Source organism: Misgurnus anguillicaudatus, chromosome 15 (genome assembly GCF_027580225.2).
Source record: "Misgurnus anguillicaudatus chromosome 15, ASM2758022v2, whole genome shotgun sequence".
NCBI classification, from domain to species: Eukaryota; Metazoa; Chordata; class Actinopteri; order Cypriniformes; family Cobitidae; genus Misgurnus; species Misgurnus anguillicaudatus.
Window position 1 is genome coordinate 27,975,221 of NC_073351.2, and position 18,161 is coordinate 27,993,381.

Genomic DNA, 18,161 nt, shown 5'->3' on the forward strand with positions numbered 1-18,161 from the left:
AGCCTCACCATTGGTTGAATTTAATATACACATTCAGATGCACTTACCCTTGGAGGCGTCCCCAAAGTGTCACCGCAGTGACGCAGCACGAGTTCCCTCGAAAGGGAACTGTAACAATGTATCTTTAAAGATATCACAATGTAACTTTGCTCTTACTCAAAATGTGTCCCCACATTTAGTCCTTGAATTTGAGGGTATTGCACTTGAAAGGTCCTAGGGTTCGATCCCTAGGGAACCCACATAGTGATTAAATATATACCTTGAATGCACTGTCGGTCACTTCGGATAAATGCATAAATGTAAAAGTAAAAATATAGTACTTGAATAACTTAAGCAATCCGCACCAGAGATTCCAAATTCACATGCATGCGCCATCCCATAACCATTACCAGAAGTGACTTGCATCTTATCTTCTCGACAGCATGTCATCTAAACAGAGGAAAAATGTCATTAGCTGTGTGACGGTCCATGATTCCCCTGACTCTTACTCCAGCAATACCAGCCCTTACGCTGTGGAGACCCGGCCAAATGGACCCAACGCCAATGGCTACGACTCGAAGGTCGCAGTCCTGGACAACTACAGCAACGGGAACCCTCGTACCATCATTATCCCCCCTCTGAAGAACCAGACCAGCGACAACTTGGGAGAGTGTGATAGACTCTTGCCTGGTGAGAGACGGGACGGGCTGATAAGATGACAGGGAATGGGAGATATCTGGCGGGGGCTGAATCTAGCACCAATTTAATGTGACAGGACAATGCTGAATTCACTGACAGCCCCTGCTATACAGCGTAGACTTTTATAGTAGATAATAGTCTGTGCTATTGCCAAGGCTGTTAAAGAGACAATTTAGAGTTTGTCAAAAGAATATTATATGATATTTCAATTGTGAGGCGACGTATTGCTTTGTGAACTTTAACAAATAACCTCATAATCCCTATGGAGATGTTATTTATGTATTCACTGTCATGGAAAACCTGGAAATAACAAAAATTCTATGAATATAAATTGTTTAGTTTTTCTCTGCTCTGAAATATTGCATCAGTCATATATAAACTGAAATAGACTTTGCTGAAGTCCACTAAGCATTATGGTTATACAGTAATACTGTAAATAGTCTTTAAAGGAATAGTCCATTTTCTTAAAAGAAAAATCCAGATAATTTACTCACCACCATGTCATCCAAAATGTTGATGTCCTTCCCTGCTCAGTCGAGAAGAAATTATGTTTTTTGAGGAAAACATTGCAGGATTTTTCTCATTTTAATGGACTTTAATAGAGCCCAACAATTAATACTTAACTCAACACTTAACAGTATTTTTCAACTGCGTTTCAAAGGACTCTAAACGATCCCAAACGAGGCATAAGGGTCTTATCTAGCGAAACGATTATCATTTTTGACAAGAAAAATTAAAAATATGCACTTTTAAACCACAACTTCTCGTCTAGATCCGGTCGTGATGCGCCAGCGTGACCTCAAGCAATATGTCATGACGTCAAGAGGTCACAGAGAACGAACGCGAAACTCCGCCCTTACAAGTGTTGAGAAAAAGGACCGTTCCGACGTTGTTGTATGTCGAATGATACTAATGAATGTATTTGTGTCAGTTTATTGTTTACAAATGGTCCGCAAATGTGCGTTTCATATATGTAACACGTGACTTCTCTACGTCACTACGCATTTATGTTAGGTCACGCAGGAAAGGACCTAGACAAGATGTTGTGGTTTAAAAGTGCATTTTTTTCTTGTCAAAAATGACAATCGTTTTGCTAGATAAGACCCTTATGCCTCGTTTGGGATTGTTTATAGTCCTTTGAAACTCAGTTGAAAAAAACTGTTAAGTGTTAAGTATGAAATGTTGGGCTCTATTAAAGTCCATTAAAATGAGAAAAATCCTGCAATGTTTTCCTCAAAAAACATAATTTCTTTTCGACTGAACAAAGAAAGACATCAACATTTTGGATGACATGGTGGTGAGTAATTATCTGGATTTTTTTTAAGAAAATAGACTAATCCTTTTTAAGAAAATTGACTAACGTGTATTTAAAATGTCTCTACAGACACAATGAACCACCAGAACTCCACCTATAAGTTCAAGACCTCCAATGGAGGTTTGTCGGGCACCAACCACTCATCAGGGGGCGTGACTGGAAATGGGTCATATCGTCAGCAGCGCTCTGGGCCACACCCCTTTCAACAGCAACCTCTAAATCTCAGCCAGGTATTTCAGTAGATTTAGTTTTTATGCACTTATTAATTCCATTTATTTTTTTAACTTTAATATTGTCTCAGCCAGGCCCAGCAGCACATGCAGGTCGAGCGAAACGGAGCTCATCGACGGCAACAGGCTTACATCACCCCCACTATGGCCACCCAAGCTCAGTACTCTTTCCACAACAGCCCCACCCACACAGCTCATCTGGCACCACCTCATCTGGCGGGACAACCTCACCTCTATACCTACACTGCTCCCACGGCACTGGGGTCCACAGGAACGGTGGCCCACCTGGTCGCTTCCCAGGGTTCGGCCCGTCACGCGGTCCAGCACGCCAGCTACCCTCCAGGTATCGTCCACCAGGTGCCTGTTAGCATGGGCCACCGCGTTCTGCCCTCACCCACCCTGCATCACGGCCAGTACCAGGCGCAGTTCGCGCACCAGACCTACATCAGCGCATCACCTGCCTCCACTGTCTACACTGGATATCCGCTGAGCCCCACTAAGATGAACCAGTACCCTTACCTCTGAAGCTGAAACACTGGAGCCCAGCCAATCGCTGCTTGCCATTTCTACCCCACCCCTCCAGAGTCAGAGAGACGTGCTATAACCTATCACCCCTTAACCCCGCCCCTTCATGCTTAAACTTGAAGACAATGAAGATGCTGATGGATAGAGCAAGTGTACTCTTGGAGGAAACAGAAGGGTACTATGGAGCGTTTTTTTTTTAGATGACTTTTATTTTGCCTTCTCAAAAAGGGCCAGTTAATCTTTTATTTTACTTTCTTTGAGAGAAATTTGGGATTTGTTTTTGTTTTTAATAGAAGTTTTCCTTTACAAGTTCTCATCAACAGGCTGTTTGGGAGAGACAGAGCTTTGTTAAACCGAGGTTTTGTTTGGTTTTCCTTTTCTCGAAATCATTCACTGACTGTTGAGCCGGCGTCACGACGTGGATGTATGAATTCCTGGGAATTATTGGATAAGGTGAAATACGGATATCTGCTGCTCTTCAAAGAAAAAATCTAATGATGGCCTTGTACTGTCTTAAACGTTTCCAAATTACGCGCGGCGAGCGGTACGTCCATACCCCGCCGCGCTCTCCCGAATACACCTGGAGGAAACTTTTTGGAAATAGGAGACTTTCTAGTGTATTTATAGACTTTTATTTGTTTGCGTTCACATTTAGAAAAGAAAATACGTTTGTCATACCGTAGAAAATTAGCTGGGCCCCTCTTTGTAGAATGTAGCAGTCTGCACCCATTTATTTAATGAAGAACCTTTCTGATACCAATGGATTCTTTGTGTTCCTCTTTAAATGTGATTGCACAAAAGTGGTTTCAATAACATAGGCATGTTCAACATGGTAGTCGGTCGTGTGTTTGCGTGCACGCGCGCGCCCGCGGAAAGCGGCGTACGTTGCACCGCCCGCACATTTGTGCGCTATATTCCTCCACAGTCTTAGGTTTATCATTGTTACCTCGTAGTGCCTTACATTTATTACGACAGTTTACTTGGCTGGAAACCCTCTAGAACCTGATGCTAGTCTGGGAATTGAACGTCTTTATCCGTGCTGTTCTGTTATTAAGTTCATGGTGTAAGTGTTATAGCCCTAAATGTTATTTAAGCGCTTTATTCACAAAAATAGGCACCTGCAGCGTGCTTCTTGTTTAGCGTGCATGAGGTTGTTTTACATTTAGCCTGGGGTAATGAACCAAAGTTGTCATTTAAAGTAACTTTTGTTCTAGATAGTGAATATAATTATATATAGCATATTTACTGTACATAACGAAGCTATGGTTTGGTCATCTTGCGATCAATGCAACTTCACTGATGTTAAAGGTGTAATGTGTTCTTAGCGGCATCTAGTGGTGAGATTGCGAATTGCAATTTCGAAATGCAATGAGAAGCTACGGTAGCTGCCACAGAAAAAATCATGTCGTCACCTCAGACAACATAGAGATGAAACGCTCCGTAGAAACATGATAGCGACTTCGATATAATGCTGCGTTTACATCAGCCACGGTAGAGGCGGCAAAAACACGCTATTTGCGCATAGTTGGATGCTTGAACATTTGAGTTTACTCACTCTTCGCGCGTGAAAGCTGAGCGTGAAATTCTAGTCATTCACGCGGAAATTCACGTCATGGGAGGGGCTTTTGCGACTCTGCTGAGACTCTGCTCGCTTCCTGTAATCACGTCACTACTACAACAAGGTCCCGATTGGCTAACGCGGTGCGGAAATCTACTTTTTGTTTCCCGTGGCAACGCTCAATTCGCGTGGAATGCGCCATGCCTACCGCATGTACCTCGCCGCAGGATGCCTAATCGCGTCTTTGCATTGACTTAACATGTAAATCACTCGCGCTTGCCGCCTCTACCGCGGCTTGTATAAACGCAGCATAAGGAGACCCGCGTTGTATGTAGATAAAAACAACTTTTTCTAAGGTAATAAAAACAATACAGTTCGTTATGTCAGGTCGTTATACACCACTGATAACATAGTTATGTATATTTTATTGCATTTCTGTCAAGAGATCCTTCTAAAAATGACACATTGCACCTTTAAACTGTATACAGTATGTCATAGGGGATTTACATGTATATTTAAAGGATAAAGTGCACCACTCAGTTTAACTTAAGATCGGGCAACACAATTTGTCAGTAAAGAAAAACGTGCATTCTAGGCCTGGATAGGTCGACCAAGGAGAAAAACTGTGTGTGGATGGCTGGAGCTGATAGCCTGTCGGAGCCTGGGGCAGAAGTGGTTTAATGACCATAAGCCTAGGAGAATTCGAGAAAGATGGTTTTATTAATGAAAGGAACAGCTGAGGTGCTTGTGGACGGTGGTGGATTGTGAAGGGAACTGTTGGAAGAGTAAAAGAAAGCAAGTTCCACATTTTTAATGAGAATAGCATGTTGGCTTTAAGCACGTTGGTAGATGCCGAAAGAAAGCCGTGCAGCGGAGGAAATGCATGACAGAGCACCATACTCAGATTTTAGCATCTTTCAGGGTTCTTCGTCAATTCGTGGGGGCTTGAACGGCTAAAGGGCAAGCTGAAGATGCGCTAGGACTGTATCAAAACTGACTTTGTTCACTATTGTCTTACCACAGGAATCACTCATACCACAGGAATCACGTCAGTAAGATAATGAAAGTGTAGGAAACTGTGGGCCAACGCTTTTGTTTTTGCTGCTTATTTTAACATTGATATGTTAGCCAATCATTTATTTGACGCTGTGTCCTAGCCATAGAAGACGACGCATAGAAGTGACGAGCTTGTTCATGTAAATCTGACCTTTAAATCAACTGCGACAAACCACAGGGTTTTGCTGGTCACCTACACTGTAAAATATTTCAACATAAGTTAACAAAGCCCCGTGCTCAGTGCATGTTTCTTTAAATAAATGATTAACCTTAAAAATGTGGGCAGTAGAGGGTAAAGTAATTTCAAATTGTTTATAAGTTATGTCAACTATATACTAGTCAAAAACCTACATTTTTTTGCAGTGTAGGCTACGATGTAGTAAAAACCAGATTTTTTTTTCCTTTGGGTTTTTGAAAAATTTCACGCACACACGACAACACTGTCCAAAAGATCAGCAATTACACAGATCTGCAAAAACCATTAAAATGCTGTATTACGCGTGCCAGGCCAGTAGGTGGCGATATTACTTTGTAAAGAAACAATACATGCCTGCGCACATACGCATTCTTCTACTGAGCAATAAATTCACACAATCGAGTCAGCGAAAGCATCAAGCAGACGTACAATGAGGTTGGCAGTGTTGGGGAAAGTTACTTTTAAAAGTAATGCATTACAATATTAAGTTACTCCCAAAAAAAGTAACTAATTGCGTTACTTAGTTACTTTTCATTAAAAGAAATGCTTACGTTACTTTTTAGTTACTTTTGCGTTACTTTTTCTTGACTGAGGCTTGATCTCTTTCAGGCCTTGCAGGTGTTTTTTATGACTGAAAAGTTCTGCATTCAAAAATTGCATATTTCATCACAAAAATGGTGAGCTCTGGTCTGCCATCTCAGTTTCTGACTCAAACTGTTCCCACACAGGCGTGTACGCATAGAGTGCATAATGTGACTACGTTAAGTTTAATTCAGTATGCAATTTTTTTTAAATCTAATTAATTAAACTAAAAAAGTAGCTAAAATATTAATGTGTACATTTAAAAAGTAATGCGTTACTTTACTCGTTACTTCAGAAAAGTAATATTATTACGTAATGCACGTTACTTGTAATGCATTACTCCCAACACTGGAGGTTGGTTTATCAAAGTGACCCTGAACTACAAAGCACCAAAATTTAGTACATTTTGCTTGTAAAGCGTTAATAAACTCATTATCTGCAGCAGCCTAAACACAGACCTGAAGGTCACCATTGTTGTTTTGGTTACTGCACATTTGCGCTTGACATGCCTACAAATGATGTCACCGTTATCACAGACGAGCATTTTCGTGGTTTACACGAAGACAACAAGGTGTCGTTTTCAAAAAAGTCTTCAAAAGTTGCGTTTATAGGACCCTTAAACTCCATTGTTGTGTTAATGAACAGCCAAAACACATAATAACGTTCCTGGTTTCTGTCGAAAATGTTGTCATGTAAATGACCCATTTGAGACCGATATATAGTGTTTTTACATGTACGCAGACATACACACATGGTAAAATCACAGCTTTGCAAAGTAAAGTTTATTTGAATCGTACATGTATGCAGATGCATGCGCATTGCAATGCATCAAATGCAATGCATCTCATGGGCTACATCCTAAATTCTCCTGTACACGTATGTGCAACTTACACGTACAAAGTATGCGCGGTTACAAAAATCTGGCAGTACGTAGACCCTGGCATATGCGTAAAAACGGGACTATACTTCTAGGTTTAGAGTCTAGTTCTGTAGCATCATGCTAAAGTCAAATCTCATGGGTCCAACTCACCTTAAATCATGTTTTGACTGGCTTTTTTATTTTCAGTGTGGACGGACAAATTACATTAGTTTGTGTTCGTTTTTGCATTGCTATGGTTAGGACACAGTGTTAGTGTGATGGTTTTGTCTTCAGAATGTGGGTCTATGGAGTATCAAATATATTCCCTTCTGCCCTCTCGTCATGCCATAGTACCTGCATTTGAAGTAGTTTTATTTTTACTTTGAGGTGTTCGTATTTCAATGTTTTACGTTACTAGATATATTGTGTTTATGTAGAGAGTGTTGCAATAATTTTTGTCTGTGTTCGTTAATGCATTTTTTGTTATTTGTCAAGCATCGTATTTTTGGTTTTCGGTGGTTGATACGTAACTGGTATGTTGATTATCCATACGTGAAAACTCATACTTTGTAAATTTGCTTGGCCAAGGTCTGACACCTTACAGTTACATTCTACCCCAACCTTCATTTTGAATCAGAAGCTTGATGTTTTCTTCATCGTACTTGGTTTTATAGGTTTGTTTGGATGCCTATTCACACACACAAAATAGTTTCTTTGTCGTTAAAGCCACATAAATCATTCCATTCCAGTCGGAGCCGTTGGTGTACCTAAAGCCTCCAGTCACCAGAGCTGACCAGTACAACCAAATTGGGACTCCACTGGCTTTTAAGTACTTTATGTTCCTCCCACCAAAGAAGATATTCAGCATGTCACTGATGCATAGACGTTAACCCTGGCTGCAATGGAGGACACTGTGTTTCACTGACATTTGAACAACGAAAGACAGGGTTGATCAGTTCAGAAATGATCTTGTATATAAGTGGCTAGGTAGGAATTCACTCAGATCTTACAATGCAGTTAAACAGCACCAAAATAGCAAAAAAACCTGCTTTTGTACCTTATCATTGTACATTTTGTCAGTGGTACTGCTCTTTGTTAACAAAGAAAAAATGTCCTGATTGCTAATAGGGATGAGTCGATTAAGTTTTTTTCTCAAGTTTTAAACATAAAATGTCACCTATTTGCTTTATTTTAGTTTTAAGGCTGCTTTTTGTATTTTTTTTCTCTTTTCCCAGCTTATGCAGAAAACCATTTGTAGATTGACTTCCTAAAGAATATGAACATTGTGGGGCTTTCAGCTTTTCTCTATTTGGCTTGACAGGGTTACACTATTGGCCCATATAGTGGCATTTAAATTGAATCTGGCTAATAACATTAATTTACTTTTAATAAAGTGCATAGTAGTAAACCAAAATCTGAACTAAAATATATATGCATTGTGTGTGGTAACTGTTATTACTGGATTTTGTCACTTTGGGAAGAAATCACTGAAATATAATAAGTCTTGATCTTCATTTAGCATAAATATGAATCAATACTACATTTCTAATTTCTAAGTGTGTTTTAACTTATAGTTCAATTCATAGAAAGCCAATCCTACAAATGTAAATGTTTGTTTTATACAATTCTGAACATGTTCTGTAAGTTTATGTTGTAACATGTTTGTTTTTCTTTTTTTTAAGTTTGTAATCATCGAAGTAGAAAGTAATTGAGAAATAAGCATTCATACAATTTACAATGTATTTTTTATGTAAGCCATCTTATTATTCACGGTGTGATTTTAATATCAAAATCCTGCCTTCTCCATATAATGCACATAAAGCTTTAAGAAACATGGATTTAAAAGTGTGCTCACACAAAATGTCCAACTTTCAGCATTGTGGATCCCTCCACCGTTTGGATTGAAACACATTACTACAAAAAAAAAAACTGGTTCCCAAATCAACATTGTCAATATACAAATATTTGAAAGCACATAATCATGAATTAACTCAAGCTTGGATAATTTTTTACTATATTGTGGCCAGAGTGCTTCCATATTTGTGAAGCTTCTTCATTTGTGTATTTTTAAAGTGTATCACGTAAACACGTGTTTGCTCAGAGAGGACACATTAGAGGTTCAGACATAATTGATGATGTTATGTATGAATGTGCTAAGAGGCCAAATATGACAATATGGCCATCCATGCGTTGTTTGAGAACCAAAAAAGGGAAACAACAATCTTCATGCCCAAGTCATCATTCAACTCATGTTTAGACTGTGTTAGGAAACTGTATTATGGAGTGAGATAAACGTAAGCATCTGTATTAATTATTATCTGGGGAAAACCATAATCTTTTCACACAACTGTGAATGCAAGTGAACATTGTGAAAGTTGTAAAGCTCCACCCTGACAGAAATGTCATTTGTCACAAAAGTTGCCACAGTAACCTGTCATGTAGCCGTGATACACTGTAGCCGTTGTGCAACCATCCAGAACAGTTTTTTACTTGCACAGCAGCAAACATTCACAGTAAAATGTAAAAAACACAAAACAAATATTTTTCTACAATGTATCAAGACCTAAGAACGCATCCGACCCCCCCCCAGTCCTAATTTTGTCGATTGCTGTATGGTTTCTCAGTAGTGTGTATCACATTAGTTGTTGTCAAAGCTGTTGTGTGCTGCAGTATTTCCAGGTATACTTATTTGTTTATTGTCTTTTTTTATTATTATAATTTTGCTTTCTTATTTGGGGATTTGAAGAAGTGTGTCGTCTCATTATTTTAATCTGTTAACGTAGCATTATATGTACCCTATACCTTAGGCTAACATTATTAAGTATGCTATGAGAATTGATATTTTACTGGCTTTATAGAATGTTCAAATGAATATAATAATGACAATAATAAGAATGATTTAACTCCTAAAAACTGAGTACTTGCTACTAAGCGCTTGTGTTACCATTACCAATGTTGTGTGCTTCTCTTAATAATTTTCGTTGTAGAAAAAAAATGAGTGGATTTTATTAGGCTTCAACAACTAATGATAGCAGTGTACATTCATGGAGGATTTTTAACAAACACGGGGGTTATAGAAGAATATAGTTATTTTAATCGTTCTATTTACTAACTGTAGGATGTGAAGGGGCTTGCGTCGTGGTGAACTATGTTATAGCTTGTTATTCACTGTTACTTTTGATCATTTTTCGGTCTCCAAGGTGAATCGAGTTATTAAAGGAAATTTGTATGCTCACATATGCATATTGTATATGTGTAGAAATGTAATCACACTTTGTCTTGGATTTACATTAAACTGTTAAGTCACGACTAAATCTCCACTGTTTCATTGTTTGTCATGGTGTCATTTCATTTTAAATTTGTGACCTTTATTTTCTCTGACTTTAGTTAATATGGTCTCCTTGTGGCTTTTTTAATGTTTAGCCTAATATTTAAAGGCACACCGTGGAACTTTTTGGCCACTAGGGGGCGCTAGACATGTATTTTTCACGCCTAGCGCCCCAAGAGGCCACAAGCGCCGCAGCACTGTCGCAAAGGAAAATAACTGGCCAACCTTAAAACTAAACTAAAAACTAAACATTTAACGCTAAAAGATCAACATTTTGAGACATCAGGGAGAAACGCAGTCATGTTACAACTTTCTGATGAGGAACTCGTGGCAGACGCCATTTCTGAATCTGAAGGTTGCAGCCTCCGGATGGTGATTTCTAAGCTGCATACGTCATCAAGACGTATTTATTTCAGAATATTAACAATTATAAAGTTGACTATTATACTTAGTTCATCGTAAATTGTTGCAGTATGCTTATGACTTGCGAATGTAATGCTCAGTTTACCTTACTAAACCAGGCTTGATGACGTATGCAGCCTGTATATTTGACCTCCGGAGGCTGCAGCCTTCCAATTGAGAAACGACCAGAAGTATTTCTTTGCCTTTTTCGAAACAAATATTGTTGCATCGTCTCTCTCTCTCTCTCTCTCTCTCCCTCTCCCTCGCCACCAGGATTTTCCGCAATGGAGCTCGTTTTTCCTCTCTTTTGTGTGAAAATTGTCGATCCAAATCGTAAAAAAAGTAAACCGATGTGTTTAGGTCTGCCGCTTTGTAATACGTCACGCGAGGAAGAGAGAAACGCTCGGATCTGATTGGTGAATGAATAGGGATTGGTGAATGAATAGGGTTTGGTGAAAGAATAGGGTTTGGTTTGAGTTTGAGCAAGTTTGACTGCTATAGCATCCTGGATTGTAATGTAAATACATAGACAGTAAAAGAAAGGTATAGAGACAAAGCGCAGCACGTCATAACCTGAAAACCACGCCCACCGGGGGGGAAAGCAATCCAACCGTCTCCATTGACTTTGTATTGCGAGAGGCCGCCTCCTTGTCATTTCTGGCTTATAACAAAAAACGGAATAATGCCTAAAAGCTGCTGTGTGACAATATGTACAGCTAACAAGCCAAAGAACCCAGAAATAAGTTTTTATAAGCTGTCGAGCCGTAAAACCCAGTCTTTAAGGAGAATAAAGTGGATCGCCGACTACGTTTTCCCCTATTGGACGCAGTTTTACTAATAGGAGTACTATGAAAAGTTGCCTGTTTCCATTCCTGTGTCTTTAAACGCTCGTTTTTTGAAGTCGACAGCTTATAAAAAAGTATTTGTTTTTTTTGGCTTGTTAGATGTACACCTTGTCACACAGCAGCTTTTAGGTATTATTCTGTTTTTAAGTTTAATCTGTAAATAAGTTTTTGTAAGCTGTCGACCCCAGGGAACGAGCGTTTAAAGACACGGAAATGGATGCAGGCAACTTTTCATAGTGCTTCTGTTGGTGGAACTGCGTCCACTGGGGGGAAACGCAGTCGGCGATCCACTTTATTTCTCCTTAAAGACTGGGTTTTACGGCTCGACAGCTCGTCAATGGAGACGGTTGGATTGCGTTCCCCCCCGGTGGGCGTGGTTTTCAAATTTGCATAACTGCGCTCTGTCTCTATACGTGAACACGTGAATGCAGCATCTGAATACAGGGAACTATATGCAAAGATAATCGCCGTCATTTATAAAGAAGATCGTATTTATGTATGAATCAAGATCGTGAGTTTATATAAAAAATTGCCTTAAAGGGGAATCGAACCCGGGTCGCCCGTATCATAGGTCCGTGACACTAACACGGTGCCACAGAATCACATAATAGAAGTTGCTCTCACTCCTTAAGTAGCATCCAGTAAAATTCACATTAAAAACAAATTGTGTGGAGGAAGTGACGTATGCCGTAAAGCAGTCGAATTTTGTAGGGTTTTTTTGTGCTCTGGTTACTACCAGAAACCTTAAGTTTTAAAGTACGAGTAAAAGCGATACAGACCCCGTCAGGCTATGGTAGACATGTCATTCAACCTATTTAAAGTCGATGTACTATCACAAGGGTCTTGAAAATTTATTATGAAGGTTGAAAAATTACATGGTGTCGCTTTTAAAAAAAAAAGTAATCAATTTGTCTTATCTCAGTAGCTAAGATTATGTCAGTTTAGCCTTGTTTTCTCTAGAAGTTGATATTTGTATCTGTTTCAAATTCCTTAAAACTGCTTTATTGCAATGTTTTGCAATAGCTGTAAAAAAAAACAAAGTGGGTAAAACAGGAAAACAAATGTTGGCTATTTCTCATAAATATTAGGTCATGAGTGTGCTTTTCAAATCATTTTCAGTAAACAACATGTTCCCATTATTTGTGACGACATGTGCCCAAAAGTGTGGCCCTGTTGAGTCAACACGTGTCAAATTAGCTGGAAATGTATTGTCCTGCGGAATAACGATGGAAAACTGTAAAAAGCTTGGCAGGATTTTGTATCTACTGAGAACCTGACTTTTAAAACAGAGTATTTACCACAGTGATAAATATTCATATGGAGTAAAATGGTGACAACTAGCCCTGTTCTCCCTCCATCACAGGAACGCTCCTCATATGTTTTGCATCTTGAAGGACATCTAAATTCTTTGGCTGCGTTCAAACGCTCTAAAATGCTGCCTTCAGAGGCTTCAAGGCACATCTGAATTCAATGTTTGGTTTAATTACTTCCTGTCTCGTGCTATACCGTCATCATCTTGTGTGGTGTGTGCAGAGAATGTGATTCATCGAGTTTGAAAAAAAAAATGGCAGCCAAGAAAGTTGCTGGAGAACAAATTTAGTGTAAATAAAGTTTTATTATGACTTTTACACCTTTTGAGTGCATTTCTAGTGAGAAATAAGTATTGTAGTTTTTTAAATATATGATTAGTTATCAGAAAGGCACTCTCTATTTATATTTCAAAGAAATATTTCTGTTACGCTGCCTATGAAGGCTGTCCGCATGCGTTTCACAGAGCTGCCTTCATGACGCTGAAGTCATTGCCTCATGAGGCAGCTACTGTATGCAACAAGTCAGCAGCCTTTAATTGAGGGCCGTTTCTTAAGGCTGCAACCTGCGGAGGTCGCATATGCAGTAGGGGTGTCACGATTCTCCAAATCCTCGATTCGATTACATTTTCGATTCTGATGTCACGATTCAATTCGATTCTCGATTTTTAAATGATTTTTTTAAGACAAAAAAATTATATGCCTTTATTATTATTATTATTATTATTATAGTTTCACATTAACATGCACATTGCGTGCTTTTCCTCGCATGTGGGTTTGTGGGCTTTACTTTACGCGGAGAGCTTGCAGAGAGAGAATTCCTTCTTGCACGCAGATAGACTTAATGCGCGCGTCTTCTCCTATCATCTGAAATAAAACCGGTGCGTTATAAGCAGCTGCGCTTCTGTCTCACGTGCACACGCTCTCGCATCTGTCCAAAGTCTAAACATAAACGAAAGTAATAATCCTTACCTATTTGTTCAGTTTTATGCGTTTCATGCGAGCTGATGCAAACTATACCTTTTGTTTAAAATATAACCCGCTGCATCTTGGCAGCTCTCTCGTGCACGTGCAGAGAGCTGCACTCTGTCCGAAGGCAGATCACTAGGTAGTAATCCTGTTTATTATAAGCATTCAATGAGTTGTAGCAATACATCCCTCGTGTTTAAAATATAAATTGCGTTCCGCTGGATGGATGTTTTTAAAGGCACTTCTGAGAGTTTATTTTCCCCCGCTTGGCAAGCCGACCGGACGTGACATGGGGGCGTGGCAGCATCAACGATCCCATTTTTTAATTCGAAGTTCGAGGTTGTGACTTAATTTCGATCGATTTTGATTTAAAATCGAAATCGTGACACCCTTAATATGCAGGCTGTATACGTTACCAGCCCTGGTTTATTTAGGTAATGTACACATTATTCGCAAGTCAAAAGCATATAATAAGATTTTACGATTAACTAACTTTATATTGGTTCATATTTTAAAATAAGACAGTTTTGCAAACAGTGGCGTGTTTACACGCAATTGCGTGGGGCCCCGCGGGCTTGGGGGGGCCCCCTACTGGCCACAAGGTGTGCAAAAGTATGTTAAGTTTATTCAGACCCAAATCTAAGGTAAGGATAAAGCACGTGCGAGCAAGAGATGTGCAAGTATGCATGCAGAATAATATTTGCGCGCATCCCTGGAGGGTACATATAGGCTACTTCATGAGCGAAACTCTACGGGAAAGCGCACCTCTGCTCAACGCACACAAAAGCAGCCACACAAGTGCTGGAATGAGGGCTCGCTCGACTCTTTCTGTGATCTAGTAAATGCACAACATTCAATTTATGGTAAAGTTTACTTTAAAGAATATGATATTAACACCTCTGATTGGTGGTTTGGTTTGATCAGTGACACTCATCTTTTGTTCCACACTCGTACAGGTATAAACTGGATAAAGACACCACGCAGGGGTTTAAATCATGTCGAAAATACATACAGAATATGATTTATCTCATCATTGCCATTAAAATCTCAACTTTAGTGTATGTCTAGTCTATATGCTTGTTGTATCTCACAGTAAGTTTGTTTTTGCAATATGAACATGAGAGTTATGTGATTCCCATTCATAAATTCAAGCAATAACCAACTTACAATGTTGTTTGCTGGTGTTTGTTAGTTCAGTTTGTTAGATCAGTCTGAATCATAATCTAATGCTTCCTCTTTTTCCTCATTTAGTTTTTTTTTTATAAGATGTCAGACACTGAAGTTTCAGTACTAATTACATTGTTTTAAATACATCCTATAAGACATTTGCAAGCAAAAGATATATCTGAGAGGGGCGTGCATTTTTTTAAACCAAGAATTTTTGTCCTACCAAACTGTAACAATTTAGTGTTACTTAAAGCAGTGTAAAACAAAATTAACCCGGTTTATATATATCTCACTTAATTCTATATACTGAATATTATTGTTGTCCAATTCAAATGAAAAACCTTGGGCAATTCTGGGGCATGGGGGGCCCCGGTTCTTTGACTTTGTTTAGGGCCCCCAAAATGGTTAACACGCCACTGGTTGCGAACTCCGGAGGCTGTAGCCTTCGGATTGAGAAAAGGCCGAGGCTTCCCGAGGAATCGTGAGCGAGGATACATAAGTATATCATATGCAGAAGTGTTTTATCGTTTAAACACGTATAAATCCCCTCCCCTTCACATCGTCACGTCTTTACACACGCAAAAATGTAAATATAAACTTATATCGTAAATATAGACTTGTTTTAGACAGTATTATTCATATAAGTGATCAGTTGTATAGATAGGCTACATAGTTTTACAGCACTTTTTAGAATGTCTTTATTTAATGTAGTATTATGAACTATATCTCAAGTATGTATTTAACTTTATTTTTCTTGTTAAATATATTTTGGCTTTTTAATGCACTTGTTCGTTTGATTAAGGAATGAATTGTATACAGAAAATGAGGAATAAGAACATGCCATTTTACTTAATGCGAGGAAAGAAAACGAGGATGCACAAATAAGAACTGGGAAGCATCCCTGTTCATTCATTCACCACAACCTGTCAGTCGGAAAGGTGATGTCATTGTGTATGACGTCATATTGTAGTCGTTGCCCTCAATAGCCACTAGAGAGCACTGTGACATTAAAAACTCTCAGAAATTATTTGACCGAATCGTTGAATTAGGATAAAAATGTCACCTGTTGTTAAAAATAAACTCAATTTAAATGCAGCTTAACTAATTTAACCTGGTTATGGTGAAATGCATACAATTACACAGGATCAGACAGGTTAAACGTGGATAATCGGAGACAAGTTTGTTTCACAGATGGAAAATGGTCCCATGTGGACAGATCGTTTTAACATATAACACATGGTGCATTTTCTCGCCGGTGTAGCACACAGTATCACAGTAACAAATGTGATATTCCCCACCTTCGATATCCGGTGACAAAACGCGTTGCTGTGGAAGCACAGACGCCGGTGGAAGTGTCAACCAAACTCAGATCACTGATGGACAGCGCAGAGAGCCAATGGCTCGCAGTTCTGCTGTCAAGGGGCGGGCTTAGTAAAATCCCGAGGATAGAGTGTTTCCAGCTAAGGAAAGTGAGTGATGTTTAGACCGATCCGGCAGGATCCAGACACTTCTCATAAAAAATTACACATTGTGGCATACAGTCATGGAAAACAAAGGGTTTAGTGCTGATCTGAAATTAACCACGGACTTAACCGTCGGGTTTTGAGGTAAGGATCTTCTTTTCGCATCTATGCAAGCGCCAAAAGTCTTAATTCGCTTTTAAATCAGCCGAAATAGATCAGATTCTCGGCAAGATAAAGTTCAGGAATAAGCAGAAAATTTGTACTTTGCATACTTTGTTATTGGGTGTTAAATGTATCCATTTATCGTGTACATACAGTGATTAATTTCTGTCAAAAAGATCCCGTTATGTTTCAACCAGCTAACGTTACACCATAATGCAACATCTGAATATGCTAATCACCTAACTCTGACAGATTAGTCTCATAAACGCATACAATCAAAAGATTACTACCGACTAAGTTATTTCGCTAATAAATAATGGATCAGTTATCAAGTACTGGAAATCCCGACTAGAAGCCTAATCCTCGTGCAAGCACACTAGTGTAACAGGAGTAGCACTTAAGAGTTCACAAACCCATGCATTGACCCCGAGGGATGCAACATGGGTGGATATGGAAGTTTACGGCTTGAGTAGCAGCACATTAGTCCAGCAAGGTTGAGATGGTGCACTAAAAGGCTGAGTTCGTATGATATGCACGTGAGGAACAAAGAAACCGTGCGGCTCGCGCTCGGCACGAGCACTTGTAGTATCACTAAATCGGCGCGAGGCAGCATGGCAATGCGTTTTTGTGGTAAACAAAATGCACAGCTATGTTGTACAGTTCTGTTTGATGTTATATACAACACGTTATTTTTTCGGCATATGATTTAACCCTTGGTTTATGGATGCATTCGTAAACATAGATGCTCAACATGTGACCTATTTAAGTGTTTTTTCATCTGCTGCAGTGCCTTTGAAACACCTACAGACTAGTTCAAAGCGTGGATCGTGTCTCCTCGGATAACCTCGGACAAAAAAACATGCATTTTCCTAAATGGATGGTCTAATGATGGAGGGACATAGCCAGGTCACCGCGTGCGTGCTGTCGGCCAGGCTGATGCTGATGATGTTCGTCTCCATGGTGATCGCTGATTCACCTGCTGTAGGTAAGTGATGGCACGGACCGCTTAATTTGGGAATGGTGGTCAGTTTGCAGCTTATATGTATACAGGTTTATTGGCTACATGACAAGATTTTGGCTTAATAAAAAAGACTACTGTAAAGGGAAAGCAAAGTTTGGTAGACAGGTTTGGTTGTTTTTTCCCACGTGGGCTTAACTCAAAACAGTTTTGTTTATAATGTGGTAGACATCGACCCAAAATGGTATCAAAATCATTAATCGTATGAAACTCAAAAAATGTCCTTAAAATAAAACATTTTATTTACATGAAGTTTATTTAACTAACTTCGAGAAGAGCATGGCCATGTAATCCAACCAATCATGGCAAAAGGTGCCTGCCTACTGTATATATAGCCGTCCCTCACCTCTGTCCCATGACAGTTTTTGCGGCATCCCGCCAGTCTCAGCTAGTACATCTATCCCAGTTAAAGAGGGGGGAGTACTCTGGGTTTGGGCTCGGAGCCCTCCCCTCGGACAGCACGCCAAATATGCTTTATCTCATTCCCTATTGATTACATGC

General features: G+C 39.4%; 2 protein-coding genes across 4 annotated transcripts in view; both read left to right on the plus strand.

The window, feature by feature from the left end:
- The window catches only part of hipk2 (homeodomain interacting protein kinase 2), a 127,294-nt gene extending 116,981 nt beyond the window's left edge, over window positions 1–10,313 (plus strand). For both annotated transcript variants that reach the window (XM_055174864.2, XM_055174863.2), the window contains exons 13-15: window positions 422–669; window positions 2,063–2,223; window positions 2,299–10,313. In XM_055174864.2, coding sequence (XP_055030839.1) covers window positions 422–669; window positions 2,063–2,223; window positions 2,299–2,748 — 859 coding nt within the window. In that variant the 3' untranslated portion in view covers window positions 2,749–10,313. The remainder of the gene's footprint in view (window positions 1–421; window positions 670–2,062; window positions 2,224–2,298) is intronic.
- Window positions 10,314–16,397: 6,084 nt separating this feature from the next.
- The window catches only part of LOC129419172 (UPF0606 protein KIAA1549), a 101,685-nt gene continuing 99,921 nt past the window's right edge, over window positions 16,398–18,161 (plus strand). The window contains exons 1-2 of one of the 2 annotated variants that reach the window (XM_055174220.2): window positions 16,398–16,624; window positions 17,430–17,627. In XM_055174220.2, the coding sequence (XP_055030195.2) occupies window positions 17,516–17,627 (112 nt within the window). In that variant the 5' untranslated portion in view covers window positions 16,398–16,624; window positions 17,430–17,515. The remainder of the gene's footprint in view (window positions 16,625–17,429; window positions 17,628–18,161) is intronic. The other variant, XM_055174219.2, reaches the window with a different exon arrangement.